At 37.3% G+C, this 18,754-nt stretch overlaps 1 protein-coding gene across 1 annotated transcript in view; it reads left to right on the plus strand.

Moving 5' to 3' along the window:
- SMC3 (structural maintenance of chromosomes 3) overlaps positions 1-11,073 on the plus strand; it is a 22,417-nt gene extending 11,344 nt beyond the window's left edge. The window contains exons 15-28 of the mRNA XM_085319120.1: positions 147-307; positions 2,034-2,175; positions 3,426-3,576; positions 4,555-4,707; positions 5,470-5,621; positions 6,004-6,162; positions 6,660-6,767; positions 7,206-7,314; positions 7,829-8,076; positions 8,205-8,417; positions 9,085-9,276; positions 9,438-9,615; positions 10,184-10,290; positions 10,604-11,073. Coding sequence (XP_085175246.1) covers positions 147-307; positions 2,034-2,175; positions 3,426-3,576; positions 4,555-4,707; positions 5,470-5,621; positions 6,004-6,162; positions 6,660-6,767; positions 7,206-7,314; positions 7,829-8,076; positions 8,205-8,417; positions 9,085-9,276; positions 9,438-9,615; positions 10,184-10,290; positions 10,604-10,675 — 2,145 coding nt within the window. The 3' untranslated portion in view covers positions 10,676-11,073. The remainder of the gene's footprint in view (positions 1-146; positions 308-2,033; positions 2,176-3,425; positions 3,577-4,554; positions 4,708-5,469; positions 5,622-6,003; positions 6,163-6,659; positions 6,768-7,205; positions 7,315-7,828; positions 8,077-8,204; positions 8,418-9,084; positions 9,277-9,437; positions 9,616-10,183; positions 10,291-10,603) is intronic.
- Positions 11,074-18,754: the final 7,681 nt, after the last annotated feature.

Here is an 18,754-nt window from a genome sequence, read left to right on the forward strand (position 1 = left end):
GATTTCTAGCGATTTCTAGCGATTTCTAGCGATTTCTAGCGATTTCTAAGAAAGTCTTAGGTTACGCGGCAAGAACTTGGAAATAATGAAGGCCAACATTTTTATAAAGTGGAAGATGGAATGGATTTTTCTTTCCCTCTTAACAGGCCATTTTAAATGGTATAGACAGCATAAACAAAGTTTTGGAGCACTTCCGTCGAAAAGGCATAAACCAACACGTTCTAAATGGCTATCATGGCATTGTGATGAATAATTTTGAATGTGAACCAGCTTTCTACACTTGTGTTGAAGTTACTGCAGGGAACAGGTAATTACATGCTTTTCAGTGTTACTTGTTAAAGCATCTGCAGTAGTCCATACATTACAATTTAGTTGCTAGTACAGGTTCCTGTTGAAAGTTTTATTCTCTTAATCTTGTTCTTTGTCTTTTGTGAAACTAAGTGCATWCAGTGTATTGTCATAAAATCTTCACAATTTTAAGAAGGAGCTAAGAACCCTACCCGTTTAAAAACTAATCCTTAATCTTATCTCAAMAAAAGGAGGGGGGGGAAGTAAAAACAGACCCAGTCTCTAGGAATCGACCTTAAACTCTTGGCAGACACCTATTGAATAAAGTGGACAGCACGTTCAAGGGTGAAGAATCCTACAGCAGGCAACTGTACGAATCAATAGGAGTGTTTACTTGCCACACTAGAAGGTGTTGTGTGAAGGTAGGCCTCAGACTGTCAAGAACTGCCATTTAAAAGCTGTCTGAGAAATAATGAGTASTTAATGAGTCTCTGTGTGTAATGTATATTCTAGAAATGCCTGTTAGGTGGTCTACTACTTCCTGCACCATCTGACATTTCAAAATAAATAGCCTTAAGCAAGGCATGTTGCAGTCATGGAGATGACAGCAGCACAGAGAATATTATCCCAGAAGGAAAATTGATCCTTTGCCATTCCCAGTTTTTCATTCCTTTCAGTATTTTTGTTCTAAAYTCATGACTAAATAGTGGTTGATATTAGTATTATTGCCTTTATGAGAAAGTCTTCACCTTTTAATACAGTCCTTTGGTATTTGGCTCATCCATCCCTGTTTTGTAATCACTGGCTGTGCTGTAAACACTCAGACTGTGGGGTTTTTCTGTGTTTTGATGATAGTGGTACTTGTGGAGCTCTTTAGACCTCTACTTCCCATCCCCTATAGTGTGCCAGTACAGACTTTGTAGGCCTCTAATGAAGCAAGTTGAGGGTCTGGTGGGGTGGTGGATGTTGCCATAGGGCAGAATGAGGACAGAGGTGGTGAAATGCTGATGGAACTACAATTTGAAGTGATGTCCCTCTTCTGAAATGTCTGTTTCTATGTGAACAAGACTTTTTAAAGCACTTCATAGTTCTTTCAAAATTCTGTTATGGTTTGGAAAATGCAGTAGTAAACTGCAGTTGAACTTGTGAAGGATGGATCACGTATTTCATTTGATTCTCTGAAACATACTATCAGTCATCAGAAGGGGAGATTTCTGTGGTCTCCATTTGTTGCTTGTACACAGAGCTTTTATTTTTGCCACATGTGCTGCAATATTTAAAAACGAACTCTGTAAACAAAGGCGGCTGAATAGTGTGTATAGAGAACRGATTTTATGCTGGACCAAAGCAAGCTGTGCAAGTACTGGAAAAAAGATTACACTTACGGTACTTATTCTGTGACTAGATGGTACAATGTGCAATTATTGGCTGATTTCATTTGAATGAAAATGAATAAAGTGTTTCTCTCACTATATATATATTTGTGTGTGTATATATATAAAAATAAACGCAGTTGATGAATGAAATGTTTTATAGTAATTAGAAACATGATTTACAAATTAAAATGTACTTGTTTCTTGATCTTTCAAAGGTTCAGCAACATTTGAAATTGAAGAGATACATCAATACAAAGTTGTGTTGCATTTACTTTAATATACCTGCATGCTTTTAATGTTCCATACATGAAAATACTRAAGTTTCTAGCACTGTAAAGTTTTTGCTTGTTTCTTGGGCTTGCTAATTAGGTTATTTTATCACATTGTGGATTCTGATGAGGTCAGTACAAAAATCTTAATGGAATTTAACAAAATGAACCTTCCGGGAGAAGTTACCTTTTTGCCTCTCAACAAGCTGGATGTTAGAGATACTGCTTATCCTGAGACTAATGTGAGTTAGAGTTCACTTTGAACCATTCTGTATTCTCTCTCTAAATACAAAGCTTCGTGTTTTGAATTGTTTACTGCTTACTGCCTGCTACTTTCCTTGATGTTGAATGTGTGTAATTRAATACTATTTCTAATGTGTCACTTCTCAATATTAAAAGCTCTTAACAGAAAAACATTTACTTTCCCACTAGGTTTTGCTGCTTCAAAGTGAAACTTTATATCTTCTAAGTGGTACATAAGTGGTAGTTAAAGGAATCAGAATTTTCTTGTAACCTGACCATCAATAAATATGTCAATTATGAAATTGTGACTTCTTTAAGCTTAAGCTTCTTTAAGCTTTAAGCTGCTGTCAACAAAAGCTGAAGATAGCATCCATGACTGTGACATTACACTTTCTCAAAGTTATTTGATACCAGTCATTTTTGAAATAAAAGTAAACCTTTCACCTGCAACAGTTTAAAGTATTTCTGAAATATATTTCAAGAAAATATCTGCTTTTATTTGATAATGAAATAGTGAATTTTATGAATGCAATGACTTTCTACAACAATTATGGTAGGAAAAATCCTTTAAAAGTTGATTTTTAGATAAAAATAGACTTTTATGGTATACTTATTTTAGGAGAGTCTTACTGGTGAAAATATTAATGTTTGTGTACTGTTCTTCACCAGGAAAATAGTACAGAAAAGAAAATATTTTTATGGCCAACTTAGCACAGTTTTTGAACTTAAGTGGCAGTTTAATACTTAGATGGGATTCTTTGCAAACTCCAAGTTGACTTAAAGGAGTTTAGCTCAGCTTTGGTCTTTAAAGCTTAAATTGCAGAAGCTTTTGCCTGGTTTCTATACAGTTTTATGTCTTTATCTAGAGAATGTTTAATTAGTGTTTCCTTTTACCTAGTCATAAGCAGCTGCTTATTTCCAAAGCAGTTATTCAGATTATACAGTAACTTGGGTTCAGAATTTGACATCCTGTATACAGATTGTGATATACACAGTTCTGGAAGTCTTAATTCTAAAAGCTTATTGTTTGTGAAGCCAAATGTTAGTCTTCAGTGAATGAGATGCAGATCTCTAGCTGAAACTTAGAGTAGACACTTAACAGAGACTTAAGCTTGAAGGTATATTGTTTTTCTACTTTTGATAGRTTTTTGGAGGATGAGGTGCTCTTACATTCTGTGATGAATTAGTTGCAATGCACTTGCAATGTTTGTGTCAATGCAGTGTTCTCACTAAAATCACATTCTTTTAGGATGCTATACCAATGATCAGCAAACTGAGATACAATCCAAGATTTGACAAAGCCTTCAAACATGTTTTTGGAAAGACGCTAATTTGTCGTAGTATGGAGGTATCTACCCAACTGGCCAGAGCTTTCACTATGGATTGTATTACTCTAGAAGGTAAATACTGCAGTTTCAAAAATTACTTAGTGGGGAAARTGAGATTAGTGGAGTGAGAGGCTCATCAAGCATGATCTGTTAGTGTTGTCAAAGTAAAAACTGTTGAAAATAAAAGAGGTAACCAAGAGCAAACTGCTACCAGTGTGTGGCTAAAATACAGAAATTCTTAAGTCACTGAATTTTCTTATGTTCTAAAAAGTTAGTAGCTGGGCGTCTCCCTCCTGAGAAATGGAAAGCAGATTAGATTTTTGTGTATTATCCAATTAAGCTAGAATCTGGAGTATTCATGGTGTATTTCACCAGCTTAAAACAAATGTGCAGTCTTAATTATTCAGAAGCACAAGTTGAATACTTCTGCCTACCAGTCATATACTTGCACATTCTTCTCTGAATTTATCTTTTGATAACGGATTGTTCTTGGAGAGCAGTTTTCCTGCAGGTTTATTCTGTTTGCTTTTTGTCTCTTAAAGAAGACAGTCTGAAAGTCTTCCCAAAGAATATCTGAGGAAGAAATGATTAATTACTAATATTTGTGGCTTCTGCAGTATGTTGCTTCTGTAGAATTGCTCAGCCTCTCTTGCTTTTCTCCTTTGCAGTAGGTGAAAACTGGGTCAGGTTTTTTAACTGGTTAGTGCTGAGCATTTTTGTTTTCCTTCATGTAAACTTGTTTTTTCCTACAAACTATTTAGTTTCAGAACTTAATAAAGACAAAATTAACTAGCTAATGCTGAAAGAAGATGGTAGTCTTGAGCAACAGAATGCACCTCAAGATGACATACTGAAATGTTTTATAGTCACAAAACATTGTGTAAGGCAGTTACCACAAACATAGATGTGATACCTGAAACTGCTAAAGCATTTTTGTAGGTTAGTTGACATGTTATGTTTTTTTCTGTAAGCTATATCGTAGAAACTACTCTGAACATGATGGAGGGTATATGCTGTGCAGTTTATATGGTCGTTTTCATATGTTCTTAGGTGATCAAGTCAGCCATCGTGGTGCTTTGACAGGTGGTTATTATGACACAAGGAAGTCTCGTCTTGAATTGCAAAAAGATGTTAGAAAGGCAGAAGAAGAACTTGGTGAACTTGAAGCAAAACTCAATGAAAACTTACGCAGAAACATTGAAAATATCCTTTCATTGTTCTTCAAGGGTTGTGATGACAGAGCTTTCATTTTGCAGTAATGGACAAAGACAATAGATCATAACATTTTTTTCTTAACGTTATAGATTAGTTGTGCTGTTTGTCTTGACTGTTTGTGCAGCCCTGTTCTGCATAGTACTGTGGCAATAGTAGTAACAAAGGAGTYGATGTTAGAACTACTGTTTTGGACTTGAGAAACCTTTCATGCTATCAGTTAACCTCAGACCTGACAAAATTTTGATTTTAGTTAGGTACTGAGGAAGTGTTGGTAGGAGGTTGGGTAGGGTGCCCATTTAGCTGGTAGGAATCCTGTGTGGCATACCATTCAGCTGTGGTGGAGCTTTGTTGTTACCGCAGTCTGACAGTGAGCTTTAAAATGTAACACAAACTGACCTTGCATGTTGAAAGCAAAATTATGTTCTTGTATATTTTGTAAGGAAAATTAAGCTCTTACAAGTTCAAATGTATCTTTACGTCCTTCTGACTGTCATGCTGTAAAAGCAGCAGAATGAAACTTCCTTGGTTTACTCTTGATGCTCTTGATGTTGGTAAGGGCTCAGGTTATTTCCTTGGGAGATGCTTTTTCATTTTCTCCTATACAACTGATTGTTTTTTATTATAATTGCAAGTGAATATGAGTCTGTGAAATTCTGTTATGGGGCTTAGAGAAGGACTAAGTTTTGAAATTTCCAGTAGGTATAAATGTCTTTTTAAAACATGGAGAGAATTTTCCTTAGCCCAGAGCATGGATTAATAATGAGATTGACCAGCTAATGAACCAAATGCAGCAAATTGAGACACAACAGAGAAAGTTCAAAGCCTCTCGAGACAGTATTTTGTCAGAGATGAAAATGCTGAAGGAGAAAAGGCAGCAGTCTGAAAAGACATTTATGCCTAAGGTATGATTAGAGGATATTATTGGTTTCTTGYTTACATCATAATATGAAAAGATTATTTTAAATGTGTACTGTCAAGCAAGTATATAGGAGGGAAAATTGAAAGAGGGATGTCGCCCACTTAAAAAAAAAAAAAATATTTTTTCCCTTGGCTTTTGTTCAAATTTTTTTTTATTTGGAAGGTAACATGCAAGCTGATAGATGTTTCTAAAGATAGCATTAATAATTAAATGTTGAAGATCCAGATAGTTGTCCATGTGATATCCCTGTGGGTTGGGCTTTTTTAGTAAAGATAATATGCTGAATACTTATATGTAAGTAGAAAAGTGAAATTTGTATAAATCTGCAGACAGCTCTGAGGAATGATACTGTTTCTGTTCCATAGCAACGCAGCTTGCAGAGTTTGGAGGCAAGTTTACACGCTATGGAATCAACTAGAGAATCATTAAAAGCAGAACTGGGGACAGACTTACTGTCTCAGCTCAGTCTTGAAGATCAGAAACGCGTGGATGCTCTTAATGATGAAATTCGGCAGCTACAACAAGTAAGAGGAACTCAATATCATATGCTGAATGTGGTAGCTTTCTTTTCAGTATCTTAAAATCTTGTCTTCTCATATGAAAAGTCACTAATGATGTGTTTTGTAATTAGACAAGTGTTTGACTGGTAGTAGGCAGGCATATATGGAATTTTCTCATCTGCAAAGATAATTATGTAATTTTTCTCAAATGCATGTGGTAGATGGAAGAAACGCAAATATTCTCTTAAAAGCTCTTTTGGTTTTAAGAATTGGATTCAGATGCTAATGCAGCTTGACAAAATTACAAGTTTGTGTAGTTGATTTTTTTTTTGATGCTAGCTAGCTGCAGAAATACTTGCTATTTCTATCTGTTAAAATTAGAACAATGGTCCTAAGAGTTGTATGATATTTACATATACTGTATTCTTTGAAGGGATCTTTCTTTAGTTTTTTTTTAACAAGGAGGATATTAGTTGTTTGGGAGTCACTTGAGGCAATTATACTACTTTTTATTATTTCAGGAAAATAGACAGCTTTTGAATGAGAGAATTAAACTGGAAGGCATCATCACAAGAGTTGAAACATACCTCAATGAGAATTTGAGAAAACGTTTAGACCAAGTGGAACAAGTAAGGGTTTTATCTTAAAAGGCATTTTTTTACAGTCCATTCTTGATTTATTTCCAGGGCTTCAGCATATTACTCTTTTGATAAATATGCATTTGTTACTATGTATGTTGCAACTTGAATACTTAATCTGATACTTTTGCTTCTCTTTATCTAAGCTAAGTTATATGTTCACTTGGGTTTCAGCACAGTATTTTAAGAATATGTGAGATTCTGACCAAAAACATACCACCTATACAAAAGTCTGCTGTACTTGTAGAGTTCCACATTCAATTACGGCTACAGTAATGACAGATTTCTGTGCAGATGCAACTATAAAACTTCAGTAAAACACTTTGTTGTATACGTACATCAAGAGTAGTGGAAGATAACTTGGTAGCCTGATTTATACTTCTGTTCCCTTCCTTGCTGAAACTTGATTGCATTCATTTTGTCCCATAGGAACTGAATGAACTACGAGAAACAGAAGGTGGCACAGTTCTTACTGCCACAACATCAGAACTTGAGGCTATCAACAAACGAGTGAAAGATACACTGGCCCGATCAGATGGTTGGTAATACCACTTTTTCCAACAAAACTGACCATTGTTTTGAAAGTTCACCATATTGTGTTTTGGTTTAAAAATAGAGCATAATATGAAAAGCAATCTAATGCAARTAATATACAGTGTATAACAACTGTTACAGTGTAACAGATTCTTAGACCTTACTCCAAAAGATAAGTAGTACAGGATTTTGTGCAAGTCAAACAAATGAAGTTTGTCCATGATTGCAAATGCATAATTATCTCAGTAAGTATGTATATATGATAACACAATTCTTTTGCCTAACTGTCTAAGCTTAAACTATCTAAGGAAACAGCATGTGTATGGATTCCTTCCCTCCTTCCCCACTGCCCCTTCTCTCTAGACTTTAACATGACCTTTGGTTGTTTCTCTGATCTTTATCCATATACTTATAGAGAAGGAAAGGATGTTTCAAGATAGCTGACTGTATACCCATTGATTTTTTTCGCARACTTAACACTTTTGAGTTTGTGCTCTTTCTTTCCCTCAATATTTCAGATCTGGATAATTCTATTGACAAAACAGAAGCAGGAATTAAAGAGCTTCAAAAAAGCATGGAACGCTGGAAGAACATGGAAAAAGAACATATGGATGCCATTAACCATGACACAAAAGAACTTGAAAAAATGACTAACAGGCAAGGCATGCTCCTCAAGAAGAAAGAGGAATGCATGAAGAAAATCAGGGAGTTGGGCTCACTTCCACAGGAGGCCTTTGAAAAATATCAGACTTTAAGTTTAAAGCAGGTAATGTGTGCTTAGTTTCATGCTATAACAGAGCTGGTGATCTGAATTATTATTACAGGATCACACATAAACGTCTTGAGTGTCAAGTGTGGTTAGAATTGAAACTCACTTTGTTCTTCCTTATGCAGCTATTCCGCAAACTAGAGCAGTGTAATACAGAACTGAAGAAATACAGTCATGTTAATAAAAAAGCTTTAGATCAGTTTGTGAACTTCTCAGAACAGAAGGAAAAACTGATAAAAAGACAAGAGGAGCTGGACAGGGGCTACAAGTCCATCATGGAGCTGATGAATGTACTTGAGCTCAGGAAATACGAAGCTATTCAGCTGACTTTCAAACAGGTAATGTTGGCAACAGTTATGAAGAGACTGTGGAGTTGATATAAAATTGTCCCATTATGTAGCAACTRCACAAGAAAAAAGATAAGTAGAGCTGTTGTATAATAATAGAAGGCTGTATCTTGTAACTGAGTTTTTCTTTTATACATGAAAAAGAAATAGGTTAGCGTTTTAAAAGTGCTGACCTTGGTTGTGTTACCATTCTGGCTTGTGTGAAAACTTTTAGAATGCTTCCTTTCTGTTGAATTTCTTTTGTATTATGTACAACTGTTTCTGGAGAAAGTTTGATAACAAACTGTGCTCCCAAGTCCATTCTCTGAATTAAGTGAAAGCCATTGCTACTTTTAGCAAAGGGTCTTACTGCAGTGTATAAAGTATTTTAGTAATGATCACTTTGCGTAACTTCTAACCTTATCTGAAGTTCACTGAAATCATACTTGCTTTTGCTGCTGTTTTTTTTTACAAAAAATCTTGTACTGTAAAAAATTGGTTCTGATGTTTTTAGAGCAATTTTTATGTATCAGGTATGTTTCCAACTTGTGCTTGAGCATGAATGCAGATCTGGTTAGAAGAAATTACGTAGCATGATTAGAGAAAAACAGTAGTTGTTTCTACTCTGTTTCACTATGTAGAATAAGCTGAATTGCTATTGGCTGTCTTTTCTTCTAAGGTGTCAAAAAACTTCAGTGAAGTGTTCCAGAAATTAGTTCCTGGTGGTAAAGCCACATTAGTGATGAAGAAAGGAGATGTGGAGGGCAGTCAGTCCCAGGATGAAGGTGAAGGCAGCACTGAGAGTGAAAGGGGATCTGGATCACAGAGCAGTGTTCCATCTGTAGACCAGTTCACTGGAGTTGGCATAAGGGTAAAGAAATACTTCATTTCAGTACTCAGTGGTCTTTTAGATTAAATACAGTTCAMATGGTAAAAAGACAACATTTAGCTGATCCTTTTTATTGAATACAATAGCAAATTATGTTATGGTTTAATACTGTAGAATCATCTTAACTGATGTCATTTTCTTAGGTATCGTTCACAGGAAAACAGGGTGAAATGAGAGAAATGCAGCAACTTTCTGGTGGGCAGAAATCCTTAGTGGCCTTAGCCCTGATATTTGCTATCCAGAAATGTGATCCAGCTCCATTTTACTTGTTTGATGAAATTGACCAAGCCCTGGATGCTCAGCACAGAAAAGCTGTTTCAGGTAACTTCCTGCTTTAACTCATTTTTTAGCATAAATCAGTATGGTTGAAGGTGATGATCTGTCTTCTGATGCTTGCTGATGTTTCAGCAAACCTTTCATTGTAGAGGCGCTTGTTTATATATTCTGTGTGTGTGTGTTAGAAGTTAACTTTGTACTTTTGAGGGTTTCTGTGAACTTTTGAGGGGTAGAAGCTCTATCTTAATATGCAATGTTTAAAGGGGCTCTGTAGTACATTTCAGTGTAGTGAAAATATTGCTGTTTTTGAAATGTAGTGGTTTGGTAAGAACCAGCTCTTACTGCATTAAGTTTGAAAAGTGCTCAGTCTATTTTTCATCATAAAGGCATAATGCACTGATTTGTCAAGTGATAGATTTGTCAGCGTTAATATTGGAACTAAGGCCTAAAACATAATAAAAACTAGGCGTGGATCCATTCTTGATTTGTTTTTTATTAGCAAGCAAAACTTTTTTTTTTAACAAGGAATAGCAAACTTCTGTCTTGCATTAAGATTTATCCTATTCTATTAAGGCTGACCTTAATAAGGAATTGCTATGTTCTTCTCTTTAAGATATGATTATGGAACTGGCAGAACATGCTCAGTTTATTACAACAACTTTTAGGCCTGAACTGCTCGAGTCAGCTGACAAGTTCTATGGTGTAAAATTCAGAAACAAGGTAAATAAGTCTTACTTCTGGTATTTACTGAAAACCTTATCAAGCTGTGAATTTGAGACTGGACTTCATTTCCTAAGAATTGCAAGGGAGTCCTGATTTATTTTGGTGGTAGTTCTCTGATTATTTTGCAGTCTGGTGTAGTTCTCTGTCCTGAAGAAGACTTAAGGATCTACATCTGTCCTAGTCATTTGCTTTAAATGCAAACCAGATGTTTGTTACAGACTCACTGAGTCTTGATGGGAGCCTTTGGGAATAATGCTGTTCTGTTTTGTAGGAGATATTTCTAATCATTGCATACTTCTTGTTCCACCAGGTTAGTCATATTGATGTGATCACAGCAGAAATGGCCAAAGACTTTGTAGAAGATGACACCACCCATGGTTAAGCGAAAGCGTACTGACAGCTTGTTTGGAAGATGTGTATAGTGTGATGTTTATGCCAGGGAACTGTAAATTTAAAATATGAAATATTTAGTCCTTGTTTAAAATAGTTTTTGAACATACATTTTAACCAAAATCCCCGACAGTTTAGTTTCAAAGGAGCTTAAGTACTCATTTTGTCTCTGTTGCTGTATTTTATAAGATAATTGTTAATGTTACCTTTATACAGTACCTGTAGTTTGAAAGTTTTATTCCCCTCCCTCAAATCTTTTGTAAAGTGTCCTATTGCTGTTTTAAAGCTTTTCAGAAAGTGCTAGCTATTTCTTCCTAATTATAATTTTATCATTTATATTGCCTCACATGTTTTTTTAATAGCTTCAATTAAAACAATTGGTTTTATCGCTGTAATTGTATATGTTACATTTTTTGTTTTATGTTGCCTTTCTTTAGGGTATTTCACTGATTGGGGTGAATGTATTGATCATATTGGACCTGCTAATTTCAGAAGTATGAGACAAAATTATTGGTTCAAGCCATACTTCTATTTTTTTATTTTTCCATGTTGTCAATGGCTGTCATAAACTTTGGATAGTGTTTTGATTCATCAGTCAAATGCCAGCTGTGGCTTAGCAGAAAATTACCTCAAATCTGTACTTAAATTTATAGTATTCTGGTTATTGGGAAAAAWAATGTGTAAGTATCAGAAGATACTGAGAAGTCTCAAAAAAATAGATTTGTGTTGAGACAATTTTTTTCTTTTCTCCTGACACTTTGGAATTGCCAAGACCAGTGTAATATTTCCCCTCTACTCTTTCAGCCTAGAGGAGCAACATGACTTAGGCTGACAAAGTGATAGTGTTCAGTTTTCCTGTGTTACTTTGTAAAGCTTAAGGCTTTTCCCTGAACCTTTTATTTCCAATCTTWGATAGCAAAGCAATTATAAAAGCAAAAAATCAATTGGTGTTGCAAAAAGGAGCCCTAAAGCAGACTTCTGCCAGAGAAGATCTTGGGTCTGCATTCCATACTCCTTTACTGAAAAAGCTTAGATAGTGGCATAAACTTACAGTAAGTAAACAAGTTGTTTTGGAAGTAAGGAGTACATTCAGCTATCATTTATCTTTCCATAGGGCACAGCCTTAGTTCTCTTAACCTTAAACAGTACAGTGAGAAAAAATAAACTTGTATACTGCATTTACTCTGGAGGGCACTTCCACTGAAAAAGGAGAATAAAGCTGTCTGATAGGTTTTCATCTGCTGCTTTAAGCACCTTCTGTCCCCACTGAGAACCTCTGTTCTCATGGCACTGCATGAGGAAGTGGAAGAGGGGAGGGTGTGAATATGTGAATCCCCTGACCTGGGAAGTACAAATAATTACAGGAAAAGGTAGGATAAGAGACTAAGTCTCTAAACTAAAGTTRGTATAGGGGCAACTTCCCCAGAGAGAGATAATCAATGTAGTAAATTACTTCCTGCAATAAGTTTTACAGGCCAGAAGGAAGAGGATATCCTATCTGATAAGCAAAACTTTCCATACTTCCTATGGAGTCATTAACTACATAGTAGACTTCTCTTAGTAAAGAGGATAGGGTACAAAACTTGAAATAAATTCACAAAGGCAAAATAACTTCTCAATTCCCTCCCTTCATCCCAAATTAAAAAGCTTCTGGTATTTAAAGGTGCTTTGTATTTGAGAACCCTAAAGACTTTGAAGTGTGTCCTCTGCTTTGTAGCCAGCCTAAAGGCATAACCCAATTAGAGCTCTCTATGCAAAGCTTGCTTAAATTACAGGTGGAATAAATGAATTCCAAGTCCAAGACTCTAGTCAGATTTGGCAGCTGATGCAGCAGATTCATACCCAAGGTTATTGGTTTCATGCTATTTGATCCAGTGCATGTAACAACGTGGAAAGTGCCTGTAATCTGTGACCATCAGATACAGAACTTTTCTGTAGCAGGCTGCTCTTGGTTAACTGAGAGCTAAGTTTGCTAATACCAGGCCCTTAGATTGACARTTGTTAGTTTGAACCTCAAAAGAGATGCACAACTGCAATGAAGCAACTGCTGTGCTTGTTTTGATCAAATTGTAATCCTAAAAAGAAGGCAGTAGATATTTTGTAGCAGAATTTTATTCGTACAGTGTTGAGCATAGTAGGGCCTGGATGTAACTGTAATAACAGTAACTTCATCTGTGCTACAGATATTCCTGTGAGTTAAGTCTGGCAATTAAGTCTGTTATCAAGCACAGTAGGAAAATGTGATGATTCTAGTAAGCTGGTAAAAAATACACAGCTGAATTCTGGGTTAATGCTATACAGAAGACTAGAAAAGTCCTTACCTATCCTTTTTCAGTCTATTGCCTACTAAAAGCTTAAGTCTTGGAACTAACTTTTGTATAAGACTGGGGGGATTTGTCAAGACTTTCAGAATCATTTTTGTTCAAGGTAAGTTTGTGGGCTCTTTATTTTTTCTTGAACTCAAGTGACTACTAAAGTAGTTGGGTTTTTTAATTTTTTATTCTTTGGAAGTGGTGTTTCTAGAGAGGCCACTTTCCAAGTAGATGCTCTGTTCTCCAGCTACATATCTTCCTTCCTGTGTACTCCCTATCGGTCTTGTGATGCCTTGTCTGCTGTGCAGTTACACACTGCAAGTTGGGGAGGGGGGGAACTAATGGGAGATGGTCTTAGGCAGAACTTCCTCCAGATGTCAAAGCACAGCAGTTCACGTGGTGCTACAGATGAGATACTAATATCCTACGTTTAGTTTGGCTAGTGAAGTGTGTGAGCCCAAAGTTAAAACTAAAGGCCATCTCAAACAGGAATTTAAGGTAAGTTATTTATATATCAAAATATGCATCAGCTCACTACACTGGAAAGGAAATAGAGAGAACGGCTGCATGAAAGTGGTAAAATCGGATGTGGAGCTGTGATATGTGTTGTTTTAAGGGAAGTCCTGGTATAAAGGAGGAGGAATTGAGTGGTAAATTGTCAACATATACAAATGGAAAGCAGTAATAGGATTGCTCAGGCTCCCCCCTCCCCCCCCCACCCCCCTGTAGCTCATGTCAGAAGTTGCACAAGAAAACCCAGATTTGCCACTACTGATCCACTTTTGCTGCATGAATCCAAATAATTTTATGAAAGTCATCACAAAATGCAGTTGAAATGATTTCCAAGGAATATATATTTGTTGTGTTCTTAATGATGGTTCATACCTGATCCACTTGGCTTCACAGTTCACAAGTTCTTTTCCATCTGCCAGTGGACTAAAATCTGGTTAGATTTCGAAAAGTCAGGCTTTGGCTAGAGTTGCTCTATCCTTGAATTTCTTTAGAGGTATCCCATTTCTCCCACTGTAAAGTTTGTTAAGGATATCCTAGAAGTTGTAGAAATCCCAGGTGCTCAGTGGCACATGTGTTTTCCATGTCTAGGGAGCCTGGGCTCTGGCATGTCGACCGCAGAGTAACTGGCAGCCTCTGTTAGGTGCTTCTCAAACACGGTAAGACGAACGGATTGTTCTTTTGGGTTGGTCTTCGAAGTGCTGTTTCTGGTGAGTAACAGGAGAGAGAGATGAGCTACAAAGAAGAAATTTGGCAAAGTTGCCGTTTCTCATTTTTCCAGTTACTATAAGTAATTATAAAACACRCTTGTTGCCTGCATATGCAAATGGGGGGCAACTTGAAAGCTGGTGTTAATGTAATTGCTGAGTAACACCAATGTGATTGATAGCTATGAAGATGACTGTTCAGTCTGTGGAATTTCATCCCTGGTGATTCATTTTTAACAAATGTCCTTCAATATTTTGTAAGAGTACCATCTTTGAGTAAGTGTCACAARGTGTAGTTTGTAGTTTGGGGCAGCAGAGGGAGCCAAACTGGACTAAATATACAAAAATGTTTTTTCTTTCTTAAGATAAATAGCATTGTAGCTTTTTTTTTTCCAAGGTTTTCTGAGTTCCAGTGACTGTTGGTTATGAGGACCCCTGACAAGTACAGAAGTGCAAAAGATAAATAGTTACGCATGGGCAAGGATGCATAAAAATATGTGGGAATAAAAATGATAAACCTGATGAAGGTGAAAAAAGGCTTGAAAAAGTGGCCCAAATATTCTGGATGGGTTGAATTATGCTATTCTAAAAGAATGTATGAATAAAATTAAGCAACAAAGGAACATAGGACTAAAATGCAACACCTTTCCACCACCACTCCCAAAAAATAGCACAGTTCGGGTAAAGTCAAACAAATCTGAAAAGCTATCACAAAGTATAACTATCTGGTTCCTTTATGAGAAATTACTAGTAATTCTTCCCAGTAAACTTGTTGACAATCATTCTCTTTGCAGCTGAATCTGTGGGTGTGGGAGTGGATGATCCCTGAAGCAGGGATGATCAGGAGGGAATGGGGCCTCCTCTGCTAAAATTGTGTTATTGAATTGGAAGTGTGGAGTGAGTTACCCTGACTAAAGTCAGCAACTGCTGGGATCCTCTCAGCTGCTCCCATCAGAGTGTGTTTATCCCTAGTCAGCCAGAAACACTTCTGAAGAACAGCTGCTTTGCTTTTGGAGCACCAGGTTATATTAGATAACAGCTCTTCACCTGAGGGGCAAATGTCACTCTTTTATTGACTGTAATGGAGCCCTGCTGGTTTTACAAGCTGAGAGTCTTCAGATATTGTTTCAAAATATTATCCTAGGGAAAGGTAACCTTAGACCCTGGAGAGGTCTTTATTTCCAGCATCTGTTTTCATTCCTCGTTAGTTGCAATGGATGCTTTTATTATCTCCTTAGGTAAAAGTATTTCCAAGAATAAAATTTTACAAAAATCTAAATTTTTTCATCTTGCGCAAGTTCATTTGTGCTGCCTTGTATTTCTATTAGGGTGATAAAAGACCAGAATTTTTTTTGGTAGTAAACAAGCATATACACAGAGTGGATATAAATGCTGGGGCTTATTTTTGGTAGAGGCATTTTTCACCTCCCTCCTGGCATTATGTCTTGTTTCTCCCAGGCTCATTGAGCTCAAATGCGGAGAGAAGGCAGTCAGGCTGAGACACTTTCAATTCCTTTTGTCTTTATTCCTTTCTTCTCCCTTTGCCTCTTCGATGCCTTTGAGTATGACCACGAGGGGGCATCTCCCATGGCGCATGTTAACCTTGTTAACCTTCAAGTTCAACTTCGTAATTTTAGTTTTCTCCCCTCTCCATTTATTTTGTCCCAAATGTTTCTTATTAATGTAGCAACAATGATTCTCACTGAAAATCAATGTGCAGTAGTCTTTAAATTCCTCTGTTGCTGGTTTATGAGCTAAGTCTTAACTGCGTTCAGATGGATTACGTTTAGCCATGAGGTTTTTATAACCACGCTGAGCCAGCATCGGTTTTCAGTGCTACTGAATCAGCAGCCGCTTCATGTAGCATTTCATTTCTGGGAGAGTTGTATTTTTCTCAGATGCTTCTAGCTTTCTACTTGCTAAGGCAGAGAACTACTCAGAATTTATCAGTCATGTCTTTTTACATTTTCTTCTCTGAGGGAAAACATTAGGATGAGAAATGTCAAGCATCAGAACTGGAGAATGTGCATGTCATTTTCCACAGTTTTAAAAATGTTATTTAAATAAGGCAGAATCTGCATGTAGAATCCACTTCTGCGCTGTGACCTAGAAGAGGTATCAGTAAGATACCTCTTGCCTTGGGTTACAGGAAACTTTATCTGTGTGTATGGTGCTTTAGGTAGGAGACATTCCAGATGGATTGTATATGTGAGTCAGAGTACAGTATTTAACCACGGCTGACCTCACTAAACGTTATAGGCAGTTACTTCTAGAGCCTGGAGCTCACTGAAAATCTCCTCTGTCTCTCCAAAACAACTCAAGTTTTTCTGCTTTAAATTTTAAGGATAAAGATAGATCTATGACCTTCAATGTTCAGATCACTCAAAGAACTAAGGTGTTTATCCAGCCAGCTGCACGCAGGCCCTCATGGTGCAGTAGTATTGCTTATGGGGAAGTTAGAGCTTGTAAATGAATTTGTGGTTATTAGAACTTAACTTATAAACAATGTTGAGTAGCCAAAATCTCTCAACTTGGCTATAGCTTGCAACATGGCCTACTTGAGCAAGTTGTTTTCCAATTGCTTTGTAATTACCTGCAGACTGACCTATACTGCATAAATGGAAACTACTCTTACAGTACTAGGGTTCCTCTATGTGTCTGCCACAAAAATTGGGAAGGAATCTTATTTTTGCTGGATGTATTGATTTCCAGTTAGATCTTTTACAAGTACTGTTGCATTCAGTGTTTTGTCTGAATGGGGACTGAACAGCACCTTGGTTGCTTCCTAGATGATGAAAGCACTGTAATGCAGAGGAGGTATTTAGATATGGTTCTTGATGAACAGCTGTTAAGTATCTAAGTAATACTTCTTAAAATGCACACAGCTGTTAAGTATCTAAGTAATACTTCTTAAAATGCACACTTAGCAGACAAAAAAAGCAGGCCCAAGAACATCAGGTGCGAGGACAGTTCTGAGGTCTTAACTTTTTTCCAGTTGCACTTGCCCATAATGCAGATATGTGACTCTGTTGCAATATGCAACTTACAGGGTATCTGGTGGGTTGCAATGTAGGTTATTTATCTTGAAAAGATGCAAAGTCACCTATTGCTGTTACAGCTACAGCCCCTGTCCGGAAACCAGTCTTCTGTGAAGCCTCTCTTTTGTGCATGCTGTCATGCACACTTTTTTGACCACGTTTCAGGAAGTGCCCCAGTATTGTTGGGACCTTCAGTGAGCCTGACTGGAGGTGACCCAGGCAGTGGATGAGGTTTAAGATGATCTTCCTTGTTAGGTGTAGCATCCCAAGGGATTTGTTCTCTGGCTTGTTTGGGCAACAAAGTTCCAAGAGAAAAGTGCTCTGGAGCACTAGACAATGCTTCTCTGAGCCCCGGGGTTTAAATCGCTTAACCTCTCTTTGCTTTCATGAATCCTTTTACCGAAAAAAAATAGTTATACTGAAGCTTGTGTGATGGCTCTGATGTTAAAATTAGAAATTCATACAATTATATAGGTAGATAGATGGACACAGCTCTAGAAGTTTTTCAGAACTGTGACAATATTCAAATCTCTTAATATGTGCTGTAAGAGGTGGTGTGTTCACAACTGTAGTGAGAGGCTATATGAAAAGGCATTCATGCACAAGGGTCTGTGTGTCTAGATTAAGACTGTAAGAAATCTCTTGCAAATATTAGGGTAAATAAACAAGAGGAGGGAGCCCACACTGTGAGTGTGCGCCCTCAAAAGAGATGAGGAAGTGAAATAAGCTGTAGCAGTGTGAGTTGTGCCAGCCTCTGTCGACCTTTAGGAGTTGTCTCCTGTACCAGCCTATCTCCGTGTGCTGCATAAGCAATAGAGGGTCCCAGCTGTTGTGAGTTTTAAATCACACCCGGATGAGATGGCCAAGGTAGATCACTGGAGTATTCCCTCAGTGTCCAGTGTTACAAGAAGATTATTTGGGAGAGCTCTAGATAAAAAGGCCACAAACTGGGTGAAGAAGGCTGCCTTTATATTCATGAAGTAATGGAAAGACTGGTGGGTAGCTGGAGTAGGGAGGAAAAGCAGGAAAAAAGTTTTCTGTTTTCTTTTTTCCCCCTACCTCTTTTCCTCCTTCCTCAACAGACTGAGACACTCTCTGAAAGAAAAGTTGTTCTTGAAAAGGGGGAGCAAAATGTTCTCTGTCAGAATGGGAATTGGCCAGCAGTATTCAGCACAGAATACTTCTGCTTTGTCTAACTCCTCAGTGTTTTTGAGTTACCCTGTGAAGCAGCTTGGGCTGGTTTTTGGAATGTGCAGCAGGGCAAGGGGAAGCAAGGGTGGATACAGCTGGCAGAATAAAGCTGGAGAGGAGGTTCCCAGGACAGCACGGTGTTGTGTTTTTCTTGGCTGTGTACAAGTCCAAGAGAAGTTGCTTGGACTCTCTTGTCCAAGAGCAGGGGCTCTGAAATAGCGGTAAGGTGTGTTGTGCCGTTTCTCTGAAATACCATCAACTCTCGCAGAGCAACCCAGAATCAGGAGCTCAGACCGGCAGTCAGATAAGGACA

This window comes from Rhea americana, unplaced genomic scaffold (genome assembly GCF_003343005.1).
Source record: "Rhea americana isolate MKP2758 unplaced genomic scaffold, rheAme1 scaffold_57, whole genome shotgun sequence".
NCBI classification, from domain to species: Eukaryota; Metazoa; Chordata; class Aves; order Rheiformes; family Rheidae; genus Rhea; species Rhea americana.